Raw genomic sequence first — 12,860 nt, 5'->3', positions numbered from 1 at the left:
AGAAGCCCCCGGGCGGCCGTCTCCAAGATGTGCTCCTCAGATAAAACGGCATGCATACAAGTGTAAACATTCAACATTATTTACTAGCTGCCTGCGTGTCCTTCACTCTGACTGTCTTATCTGGGGTTTTCTGCCCCAAGGCCTTTCTTGGGAAGTCGTCTGTAATGCCTGATGCGATTTGAGTGGAGCAGAATTTAATATTTGATGTTTGTGCCCATCATCATCTTCACAGACGGCTCTGATCTCGTGCTACAGTTCAGGAGGATAGCTAAATATTGGATAGAGAAATATGAATAGAGAAACTGTTATAATGAATAGAGAAAGATGACTTTGCCTCTCTCAGTTGTTTGACTTGTGTATTCTGTTTTTTAACAATGCATTGTTTACTAGCATTGTAACACTGTTCTAGTAGCCCAGACTCGTTGACTGCATCTACTGCCGTGCCTAGCAGAGTTACAGCATCACACAGACAACAGCTGTGCTGTTGTAGAAATGAGAGAGAGAGAGAGAATAACCGATAAAAAAAACACTTCCTGTGAAAGCCTGCCTGTGAGTCAAAGACCAAACGAAAAAGAAGTAAGCAAACAACCCCATCTCTGAAGGGTTTCAGTCCAGCCCTGAAATAAGGCTTGTTAAAGCCTGGTTACTGGTTATTCACTGTACATCAGTACGTACTGTATTTGTGAGGACTGATGTCATTCCAACAGACTGTTGTGATAAAGTCTTGTATTGGAGGATGTTGCCATCAGCATATAACATAACAGGACACCATTTAAGATTGCAATCTTAATACAGTAGCTGAAGGCTCTATTTTGTACATTCGTTGTTGGGGATATCCTGTGTTGAGTGACTTAAGTCCATCATTTGGCGATTATGGTTTAAATATGCACATTTCATGTCAATGACCCTGTAATTCATAAATGTCAATTATCCTGCAATTCTCAAAACCTGCAGAGAAGCAGCATATTGCAACCTACAGAAATGAGCAAGTACACAATGCATTGGTACAGATGAGAGAGCATTGCAGTTCAGATCTGGTAGAGATTTTTTAAAACCTTTATTTAACTAGGCAAGTCAGTTAAGAACAAATTCTTATTTTCAATGACAGCCTAGGAACAGTGGGTTAACTGCCTTGTTCAGGACCAGAACAACAGATTTTTACCTTGTCAGCTCAGGGATTCGATCTTGCAACCTATCAGTTACAAGTCCGAAGCTCTAACCACTAGACTACCTGTAGTCTACTTCAGTAATGTGCCAACAGCATCCTCCTATAAAACAGTCTATGACAACATCCTCTCTTTCATCCAGAGTATCACAGAGTAGCTAACCCACTTTGTGTCAACCATGTTTTATGTCAGCCAATTATCTTAAGGGGCCTCCTCGTTTGTCTCTGTCCCAGACACAGCACTCTGATCAAAAGGTTAAGATTACACTAAGTGTGAGGTTCACCTCTCCCATCTTCTCAACTGTAAGATGGCAGTAGCATCCATCGCGTCAGCATTTTAGCTTCACTAAATCAATTTTTATTCAGCCAACGTTATGTGGCAGGGTTTGAGGCTACTGACTTTGCCTATGTGCGGTTCTGTCGGAGACTGATCTGGATTGGAAGAGGCCAGTCTATTGATCTACATTAGGTTAATTACTTCACATTTGGGATGTGCACTAGGGAGAAAGGTTTGGCAAGTCAGTAAACGATCTTCTTCTTCTTATTCTTAAATGTGCAACCCAGTGGGGGAAAACAATCTTTACTCCACACACAGAGATGCATACAAAGCTCTCTCTAACCCTCCATTTGGCAAATCTGACCATAACTTTATCCTCCTGAGTCCTGCTTACAAGCAAAAACTAAAGCAGGAAGGACCAGTGACTCGCTCAATAAGGAAGTGGTCAGATGACGCAGATGCTAAGCTACAGGACTGTTTTGCTAGCACAGACTGGAATATGTTCCGGGATTCTTCCGATGGCATTGAGGAGTAAACTACATCAGTCACTGGAAATCAGTCACATCAATAAGTTAATTGATGACGTCATCCCCACAGTGACCGTACATACCTACCCCAACCAGAAGCCTTGGATTACAGGCAACATCCTCACTGAGCTAAAGGGTAGAGCTTCCTCTTTCAAGGAGCGGGACTCTAACCCAGACGCCTATAAGAAATCCAGCTATCACTGCATCGCAGTGCAAGCTGTGCCATCAGAGACTCTGGGTTCGCGCCCAGGCTCTGTCGCAGCCGTCCGCGACCGGGAGGTCCATGGGGCGATGCACAATTGGCCTAGCGTCGTCCAGGTAACGGAGGGTTTGGCCAGTAGGGATATCCTTGTCTCATCGCGCACCAGCGACTCCTGTGGCGGGGCCGGGCGCAGTGCGCGCTAACCAGGCCGCCAGGTGCACGGTGTTTCCTCCGAGACATTGGTGTGGCTGGCTTCCGGGTTGGATGCGCCCTGTGTTAAGAAGCAGTGCACCATGGTTAGGTTGTGTTTCGGAGGACGCATGACTTTCGACTTTCGTCTTTCCCGAGCCTGTATGGGAGTTGTAGCAATGAGACAAGATAGTAACTACTAACAATTGAATACCACAAAATTGGGGAGAAAAGGTGGTAAAATTCAAAAAAGAAAATAAAAAAAGAAAGAAATCCCGCTATGCCCTCCGACGATATAAGGGCATGAGGTGAGACCCAGATGCAGACACGGGAGTCAGATGGTTTGAGTCTTTGATATTTATTATATCCTAAAGGGGTAGGCAAGAGAATGGTTGTGGACAGGCAAAAAGTCGAAACCAGTTCAGACTCCAGGAGGTACAGTGTGGAAGGCAGGCTCGAGGTCAGGGCAGGCAGAATGGTCAGGCAGGTGGGTACAGAGTCCAGAAAACAGGCAAGGGTCAAAACCGGGAGGACGAGAAAAAGAGAATTTAAAAGGCAGGAGCACGGGAAAAACACGCTGGTTGACTTGGAACATACAAGACGAACTGGCACAGAGAGACAGGAAACACAGGGATAAATACACCAGGGATAACAAGCGACATCTGTAGGGGATGGAGACAATAGAGACAACAAATCATTTGATTTGACTCTGTCATTTTCACATATACAACAATGGCCGTATGTTTATTGTCGAAGCCAGGTGGAATGGGAATGTGTAGTGTGGCAGCCATGTTGAAGTGTGAACCAGACATGAGCCTCTTCTGGCCTCCAACTTTTCAATATAAATGTTTAGGTCCTCTTGACAGTTTGTGGCGAACAGGTCAGGACCAGCGTTGATAAATGATAATAGTGAGACTGGAGTCTGATTCCGAGAAGACTGTGGTATGATCTGTGGTACTCAGCCTTCAAACACTCTGAATAGACAGGGATTTCTCAAATCAGCTTACAATTCTATCTAGACTTAAATAAATACGCATTTAATATGAGATCGAGCTATGCATTGAAGCAAGTCTGTCATCAGAATAAAGTGACTCATTTGACTTTGTGTGACTTTATGGTCAATCATCTTATATTATCATCCAACTAATAATCAAAATGTCCCCCTTTACTCTGTTTCCAGTTCCTGTGCTTGAAGAACATCAGGACATTTCTCTCCGCCTGCTATGAGATATTTGGCATGAAGAAGAGTGAACTCTTTGAGGCCTTCGACTTGTTTGATGTGCGGGACTTTGGAAAGGTAAGCAACAGGATTCATGCACTGAGTACGTTTACATGCAGACTAATAATTCGATATCAAACTGATTATGGCAGTAGGCCGAGAACGGAAATAGTCATGTAAACACCTTACTCTGCTTTTGTTAATTGGCGTGAGGTCAAGTTTTGAATGATTAGGACATGTAAACAGCTTCATCGGAGTTCTAGCAGTGTATTTGATCTGCCCATGTGCTAGCTCTTATTACAAGCTCCTTCCATCACCAAGGGCATTGAAGATGAAACGTGGCTGGGTCTTTCAGCACGACAATGATCCCAAACACACCGCCCAGGCAATGAAGGAGTGGCTTCGTAAGAAGCATTTCAAGGTCCTGGAGTGGCTTTTGTTATTGACCAAATACTTATTTTCCACCATAATTTGCAAATACATTCAGAAATAATCCTACAATGTGATTTTCTGGATTTTTTTTCTCATTTTGTCTGTCATAGTTGAAGTGTACCTATGATCAAAATTACAGGCCTCTCTCATCTTTTTAAGTGGGAGAACTTGCACAATTGGTGGCTGACTAAATATTTTTTGCCCCACTGTATATCATCACTGATTGTATGAGAGAATACTACCTATCACAGTGGATTACTTGAAGAGAACAGTATTGGCACGCTACAGTTGGATGCTTTTCCTCTGTATGGACACACAGTTAGCTCACGCTGTATGGTGTGAGCATTTATCATCCTCCGTAGTTACTGACACATCGGACAATGCTTCAGTTTCCACTCATTAAAAAGAAAACAGTTCAGTTGTAATGGGTTTAAAATCCTTGTTTTGTCTTGGTTCATCTTGTGATATATTGGTCAAAAGACCAATTACTGGGGGAAAAAAATCTGAATTGGGCTGCCTGTGTAGACGCAGCCTTTGTGTCAGCGCTGTGTTGTCAGTGTGTGAGGGAGGCGGTGGCTCTTAACAGCCATGCCGCTAGTTTCATGAAGTCCCCAGTGTGCTTTAATTAAAAGCAGAGGGAGGTAGAGAGGGGAGGAGAGGGAGGGAGGCGGCTGGCCTCTGAAGTGGGAGGGGCGGGCTAGATAGACAGACAGACAGATAGACAGACAGAGGGACAGGATTTGTGGCATTTGTTTCATCCCGGCAGACATCTCCCGAATCAGTGAGCCTTGACTGAGCATAGAACCATGGGCCTATGTGTGTGTGTGTGTGTGTGTGTGTGTGTGTGTGTGTGTGTGTGTGTGTGTGTGTGTGTGTGTGTGTGTGTGTGTGTGTGTGTGTGTGTGTGTGTGTGTGTGTGTGTGTGTGTGTGTGTGTGTGTGTGTGTGTGTGTGTGTGTGTGACAGAGAGAAAGAGAGGGAGAGAGATAGCCTGATAGACAGAGTTCTTGATTTGGCCTTAAAACCTGTTGAGTGTAAGGGGCAGTATTTTGATGTTTGGATGAAAAACATAACCCAAATGAAACTGCCTATTTCTCAGGCCCAGAATCTAGAATATGCATATAATTGTCAGATTAGGATAGAAAACACCCTAAAGTTTCCAAATCTGTCAAATTATTGTCTGTGAGTATAACAGAACTGATATTGCAGGCGAAAACCTGAGGAAAATCAAATCAAATCAAATCAATCAAATCACATTTTATTTGTCACATACACATGGTTAGCAGATGTTAATGCGAGTGTAACGAAATGCTTGTGCTTCTAGTTCCGACAATGCAGTAATAACCAACGAGTAATCTAGCTAACAATTCCAAAACTACTACCTTATACACATAAGTGTAAAGGGATAAAGAATATGTACATAAAGATATATGAATGAGTGATGGTACAGAGCGGCATAGGCAAGATGCAGTAGATGGTATCGAGTACAGTATATACATATGAGATGAGTATGTAAACAAAGTGGCATAGTTTAAAGTGGCTAGTGATACATGTATTACATAAAGATAGAGTACAGTATATACGTATACATATGAGATAAATAATGTAGGCTATGTAAACATTATATTAGGTAGCATTGTTTAAAGTGGCTAGTGATATATTTTACATCAATTCCCATCAATTCCCATTATTAAAGTGGCTGGAGTTGAGTCAGTGTGTTGGCAGCAGCCACTCAATGTTAGTGGTGGCTGTTTAAAAGTCTGATGGCCTTGAGATAGAAGCTGTTTTTCAGTCTCTCGGTCCCAGCTTTGATGCACCTGTACTGACCTCGCCTTCTGGACGATAGCGGGGTGAACAGGCTGTGGCTCGGGTCCTTGATGATCTTTATGGCCTTCCTGTGACATCGGGTGGTGTAGGTGTCCTGGAGGGCAGGTAGTTTGCCCCCGGTGATGCGTTGTGCAGACTTCACTACCCTCTGGAGAGCCTTGTGATTGAGGGCGGTGCAGTTGCCGTACCAGGTCGTGATACAGCCCGACAGGATGCTCTCGATTGTGCATCTGTAGAAGTTTGTGAGTGCTTTTGGTGACAAGCCAAATTTCTTCAGCCTCCTGAGGTCGAAGAGGCGCTGCTGCGCCTTCTTCACGATGCTGTCTGTGTGGGTGGACCAATTCAGTTTGTCTGTGAGGAACTTAAAACTTACTACCCTCTCCACTACTGTTCCATTGATGTGGATAGGGGGGTGTTCCCTCTGCTGTTTCCTGAAGTCCACAATCATCTCCTTAGTTTTGTTGACGTTGAGTGTGAAGTTATTTTCCTGACACCACACTCCGAAGGCCCTCACCTCCTCCCTGTAGGCCATCTCGTCGTTGTTGGTAATCAAGCCTACCACTGTTGTGTCGTCCGCAAACTTGATGATTGAGTTGGAGGCGTGCGTGGCCACGCAGTCGTGGGTGAACAGGGAGTACAGGAGAGGGCTCAGAACGCACCCTTGTGGGGCCCCAGTGTTGAGGATCAGCGGGGTGGAGATGTTGTTACCTACCCTCACCACCTGGGGGCGGCCCATCAGGAAGTCCAGTACCCAGATGCATAGGGCGGGGTCGAGACCCAGGGTCTCGAGCTTGACGACGAGTTTGGAGGGTACTATGGTGTTAAATGCTGAGCTGTAGTTGATGAACAGAATTCTCACATAAGTATTCCTCTTGTCCAGATGGGTTAGGGCAGTGTGCAGTGTGGTTGAGATTGCATCGTCTATGGACCTATTTGGGCAGTAAGCAAATCCAACCCGGAAGTGTTGTTTTTCCTGAAAGCTCTCTGTTCCATAGCCTGCCTTCACTCCATTTAAAGGGATATCAACCAGATTACTTTTATTTATTTTATTGCTTTACTGACTTTCGTGACCAATCTACTTGGCCTAGCCCATCTAGCCTGAATGTCCAGATGGTTCCTGGGTAGAAATTCTACTAACCTTTGACCTCTAGCTCCACCTGGGCTCAGAACTTGCCAGAACTCCTCACAGCTCATCAGAACTCCTACGGCATCCAGGAAGTTAACTATGTGGATGCTTCGTGGAACTCTGAACTAATGAACTAATACATGTTCAAACTGACAAGCTAACAGACTAACGAACTAACTAACAAACCAACTAACTAATTCATTAACTAGCTATGTATGTGGAGCAACTAAATGACAAAAATGAGAAAACCGCTAGGCTAATACACAGATTATTTTCGATATAGGATTAGTAAAATATCCCGGAAATTGTGCAGAATCCACACAGATTTGTACTTTTACTTTACAGAGCAGAATATGATGTGATGGTTGTTAAAGTGTTTAAATGATTTTGCCTGGTATCCTGCTTGCTTGGTTGAGTTAAGTCATTTATAATTAAAACACAGTCAGACTGCTGCCAGTCAAGAAGACACTCTTCCTTCCTTCACACGCCAAGACACAAATCCCCAGAATATTCCATACACAAATCAATCAGCTCCTTGTTGAATGTGTACAGTATATGCAAATATAGCTCTTCTTAATCCTTCTTTGCCATAGAAAATATAACTGGAAATATGACAGTAGCTGCTGACTAAGGATTGATTCATTCCGCCATCATGTGTCCGGTGGCATTCCTATTACTCTATCAATAAGGACATCGAGGGTTGACTGATTTATTTAATAGAATAGTCTATTGATATCCCATTCTATACATCCTCTCTCTCTCTCTCTCTCTCTCTCTCTCTCTCTCTCTCTCTCTCATCTTTTCATTTGTTTATGTATGTGTGTAAGAGAGAGATAGAGACCGAGAGAAGAGAGCGATAGAGAGAGATAGAGTCCGAGAGAAGAGAGCGATAGAGTCCGAGCGAAGAGAGAGAGAGAGAGAGAGAGAGACCGAGAGAAGAGAGAGATAGAGTCCGAGAGAAGAGAGAGATAGAGACCGAGAGAAGAGAGAGAGAGAGACCGAGAGAAGAGAGAGATAGAGTCCGAGAGAAGAGAGAGATAGAGACCGAGAGAAGAGAGAGATAGAGTCCGAGAGAAGAGAGAGAGTCCGAGAGAAGAGAGAGATAGAGACCGAGAGAAGAGAGAGATAGAGTCCGAGAGAAGAGAGAGATAGAGTCCAAGAGAAGAGAGAGATAGAGTCCGAGAGAAGAGAGAGATAGAGACCGAGAGAAGAGAGAGATAGAGTCCGAGAGAAGAGAGAGATAGAGTCCGAGAGAAGAGAGAGAGTCCGAGAGAAGAGAGAGATAGAGTCCGAGAGAAGAGAGAGATAGAGTCCGAGAGAAGAGAGAGATAGAGTCCGAGAGAAGAGAGAGATAGAGTCCGAGAGAAGAGAGAGAAGAGAGAGATAGAGTCCAAGAGAAGAGAGTGATAGAGTCCGAGAGAAGAGAGAGATAGAGTCCGAGAGAAGAGAGAGATAGAGACCGAGAGAAGAGAGAGAGAGAGAGAGAGAGAGAGAGACCGAGAGAAGAGAGAGATAGAGTCCGAGAGAAGAGAGAGATAGAGACCGAGAGAAGAGAGAGAGAGAGAGAGAGAGAGAGACCGAGAGAAGAGAGAGATAGAGTCCGAGAGAAGAGAGAGATAGAGTCCGAGAGAAGAGAGAGATAGAGTCCGAGAGAAGAGAGAGATAGAGTCCGAGAGAAGAGAGAGATAGAGTCCGAGAGAAGAGAGAGATAGAGACCGAGAGAAGAGAGAGATAGAGTCCGAGAGAAGAGAGAGATAGAGACCGAGAGAAGAGAGAGATAGAGTCCGAGAGAAGAGAGAGATAGAGTCCGAGAGAAGAGAGATATAGAGACCGAGAGAAGAGAGAGATTGAGTCCGAGAGAAGAGAGAGATAGAGTCCGAGAGAAGAGAGAGATAGAGTCCGAGAGAAGAGAGAGATAGAGACCGAGAGAAGAGAGATAGAGTCCGAGAGAAGAGAGAGATAGAGTCAGAGAGAAGAGAGAGAGAGAGATAGAGACCAAGAGAAGAGAGAGATAGAGTCCGAGAGAAGAGAGAGATAGAGTCCGAGAGAAGAGAGAGAGTCCGAGAGAAGAGAGAGATAGAGTCCGAGAGAAGAGAGAGATAGAGACCAAGAGAAGAGAGAGATAGAGTCCGAGAGAAGAGAGAGATAGAGTCCGAGAGAAGAGAGAGAGTCCGAGAGAAGAGAGAGATAGAGTCCGAGAGAAGAGAGAGATAGAGTCCGAGAGAAGAGAGAGATAAAGAGACAGACAGACACTGTACGTGTCACTATTTCTATTTTGTTATTAAATGTTTTATCTTATCTTTAACTCTGTATTGTTGGAAAAGTAGCCTTAAGTCAGCATTTCAGTATAGATCTACACCTGTTGGTTACGAAGCACGTGACAAATGCAATTTGATTTGATTTGACAGACCTATAGACAGACAGACAGATATAGTTTGGGATTTTGCCTTAATGACCTCTAACATCTGTCAGGCTTCAGGCAGCTCAGTTTGGAGTGCCTTTATGATCAATAGGAACCCTTAGCCTGAATGCCCAGATGGTTCCAGGGTAGAAACTCTACTAACCTTTGACCTCTAGCTCCACCTGGGCTCAGAACTCCCCACAACTCCTCACAGCTCATCAGAACTCCTACGGCATTCAGGAAGTTAACTATGCGGATGCTACGTGGAACTCTGAACTAAATAAACTAACAAACTAATAAACTTACAAACCAACAAGCTAACAGACTAATGAACCAGCTAACTAACTCACTAACTAGCTAAGTATGTGGATCAACTAAATGGACTTTAGTAAACCACCAAAATTACATAACCATTAGAAAACATCTAGGCTATTTTCGATATAGGTTTCGGAAAATAAAGTTACATTTTGTATTGTTACATAACCATTCGAAAACAGCTAGGCTAATTCACTGTTGTTGCTTTCTTATACTGATTAGTAAAAGACAACACAGCGTTTGATGTACAGTACATATCATAATCTGTTGTGATGGTTGTTAAAGTGTTTAAATGATTTCTCCTGGTATCCTGCTTGCTTGGTTGAGTTAAGTCATTTATAATTAAAACACAGTCAGACTGCTGCCAGTCAAGAAGACACTCTTCCTTCCTTCACACGCCAAGACACAAATCCCCAGAATATTCCATACACAAATCAACAGCTCCTTGTAGAATATGTACAGAATGTGCAAATGTATCTCTTCTTAATCCTTCTCTACCATAGAACATATAACTGGAAAATCCCATTATGTGTCCCGTAGCATTCCTATTGCTCTATCAATATCTTCAATATTGTGGGGCGGCAGGTAGCCAAGTGGTTAGAGCTCTGGACTAGTAATCGAAAGGTTGCAAGATCGATTCCCCAAGGTAAAAATCTGTCGTTCTGCCCCTGAGAAAGGTAGTTAACCCACTGTTCCTAGGCCATCATTGAAAAGAAGACTGATTTGTCTAGTTAAAGGTAAATAAGTACATGGAGGGTTGACTGATTAGTTTATTGATATCACACCCCATACATCCTCTCTCTCTCAATTCAACAGGCTTTATTGGCATGGGAAACATATGTTTACATTGCCAAAGCAAGTGAAATAGATCATACATTTTAAAAATGAACAGTAAACATAACACTCACAAAGGTTCCAAAAGAATAAAGACATTTCAAATGTCATATTATGTCTAATATTATGTCTATATACAGTGTTGTAATGATGTCCAAGTAGTTAAAGTACAAAAGGGAAAATAAATCAACATAAATATGGGTTGTATTTACAATGATGTTTGTTCTTCACTGGTTGCCCTTTTCTTGCGGCAACAGGTCACAAATCTTGCTGCTGTGATGCACACTGTGGTATTTCACCCAATAGATATGGGAGTTTATCAAAATTGGATTTGTTTTAAAATTCTTTGTGGGTCTGTGTAATCTGAGGGAAATATGTGTCTCTAATATGGTCATATATTTGGCAGGAGGTTAGGATGTGCAGCTCAGTTTCCACCTCATTTTGTGGGCAGTGTGCACGTAGCCTGTCCTCTCTTTAGAGCCAGGTCTGCCTAAGGCGGCCTTTCTCAATAGCAAGGTTATGCTCACTGAGTCTGTACATAGTCAAAGCTTTCCTTAAGTTTGTGTCGGTCACAGTGGTCAGGTATTCTACCACTGTGTACTCTCTGTTTAAGGCCAAATAGCATTCTAGTTTGCTCTCTTTTTTTAAAAATTCTTTCCAATGTGTCAAGTAATTATCTTTTTGTTTTCTCATTTGGTTGGGTCTAATTGTGTTGCTGTCTTTGGGCTCTGTGAGGTGTGTTTGTGTATGTGAACAGAGCCCCAGGACCAGCTTGCTTAGGGGACTCTTCTCCCGGTTCATCTCTCTGTAGATGATGGCTTTGTTATGGGAAGGTTTGGGAATCGCTTCCTTTTAGGTGGTTGTCGAATTTATGGCTCTTTTATGGATTTTGATCATTAGCGGGTATCGGCCTAATTCTGCTCTGCTTGCGTTATTTGATGTTTTACGTTGTACACGGAGGACATTTTTTTTGCAGAATTCTGCATGCAGAGTTTCAATTTGGTGTTAGTCCCATTTTGTGAATAATTGGTTGGTGAGCGGACCCCCGACCTCACAACAATAAAGGGAAATGGGTTCTATAAATGGGTTCTATAAAAGTATTTGCCAGATCCCTCTCTCTCTCCCTCCCCACACCTTCTTGTTGTAAAGGAGTTACTGTATGTTGATATGTCATTGATCTGTGATGAACTGGTTCTGTTGGGGCGTTTGCTTATTTAGTTCCAATAGAAGCATTTTGGATGTTGCGGCCTCAACCTTAAGTGCAGTATAGAATAGATGGCCCTTCATTTGATTTGGTGTTAGGCTGTATTCTTGACACACACTGTACATTTAAATCAGATTCTTAGCAATGCAATAGATCTTCTCTAGTCAGTTGAGTGGGTTCCACTCTGTGCAGATGGAATTGGATAGCCATAAAGTGAGATGGTTGCCCTGGCTATAATCCCTGCCACGTCAGTCTAGGCTTGCGTCCCAAATGGCACTGTATTCCCTATATAGTGCACTACTTTTGACCAGGGCCCTTAGGGCCCAGTTCAATAGTAGTGTGCTATGCAGGGAATAGGGTGCCATTTGGGACTCTCCCAAGCGCTTCAGGTGGTAAAGGAGTGGAGAGAACAGGAAATGGGAGAATCTGCCTGTCATTCACCTTCTACCGTTAGAAACCAGGCTTTTACCTGTTGTCTTCACATGGGGCAGAAATACACATGGCAATACTGTTACAATATAGTCCTACCTTTCACAAGAAAAAAAGTTTAGACGTTGCATATAATGTAACAGATCCATTTCATGTCATGCAGTTCATAGAAATAATTTATTATACACTATATATGCAAAAGTATGTGGACACCTATCAAATGACTGTATTCTACCACGGGTGTGGCTATTGGACTCTGGAGCAGTAGAAATGCCAGGAGAACGCCACCTGCCCCAATGCATAGTGCCAACTGTAAAGTTTGTTGGAGGAGGAATAATGGTCTCGGGCTGTTTTTCATGGTTCGGGCTAGGCCCCTTAGTTCCAGTGAAGGGAAATCTTAACACGACAGTATACACACAGTATACTGTGTGTTTTATGTCGACATACTGTGTGTGTTATGTAGACATACTGGGTGTGTTATGTAGACATACTGTGTGTTTTATGTAGACATACTGGGTGTGTTATGTAGACATACTGGGTGTTATGTAGACATACTGTGTGTTATGTAGACATACTGTGTGTGTTATGTAGACATACTGTGTGTTTTATGTAGACATACTGTGTGTGTTATGTAGACATACTGGGTGTGTTATGTAGACATACTGTGTGTGTTATGTAGACATACTGTGTGTTATGTAGACATACTGGGTGTGT

General features: G+C 43.1%; 1 protein-coding gene across 5 annotated transcripts in view; it reads left to right on the top strand.

Annotated features, from left to right (window-relative positions):
* The window catches only part of LOC118378233 (guanine nucleotide exchange factor VAV3), a 153,209-nt gene that overhangs the window by 19,402 nt on the left and 120,947 nt on the right, over positions 1-12,860 (top strand). For all 5 annotated transcript variants that reach the window (XR_008083590.1, XR_008083589.1, XR_008083588.1 and 2 more), the window contains exon 2: positions 3,541-3,657. Coding sequence is in view for 1 of the 5 variants with exons in the window: in XM_052483375.1 (XP_052339335.1) it covers positions 3,541-3,657 (117 nt within the window). In the remaining 4 variants the exon portion in view is untranslated. The remainder of the gene's footprint in view (positions 1-3,540; positions 3,658-12,860) is intronic.

Source organism: Oncorhynchus keta, chromosome 28 (assembly GCF_023373465.1).
Source record: "Oncorhynchus keta strain PuntledgeMale-10-30-2019 chromosome 28, Oket_V2, whole genome shotgun sequence".
Lineage (NCBI taxonomy): Eukaryota > Metazoa > Chordata > Actinopteri > Salmoniformes > Salmonidae > Oncorhynchus > Oncorhynchus keta.
The sequence above is the reverse complement of the archived record's forward strand: the minus strand, read 5'-3'. Positions and strand labels throughout refer to the sequence as shown.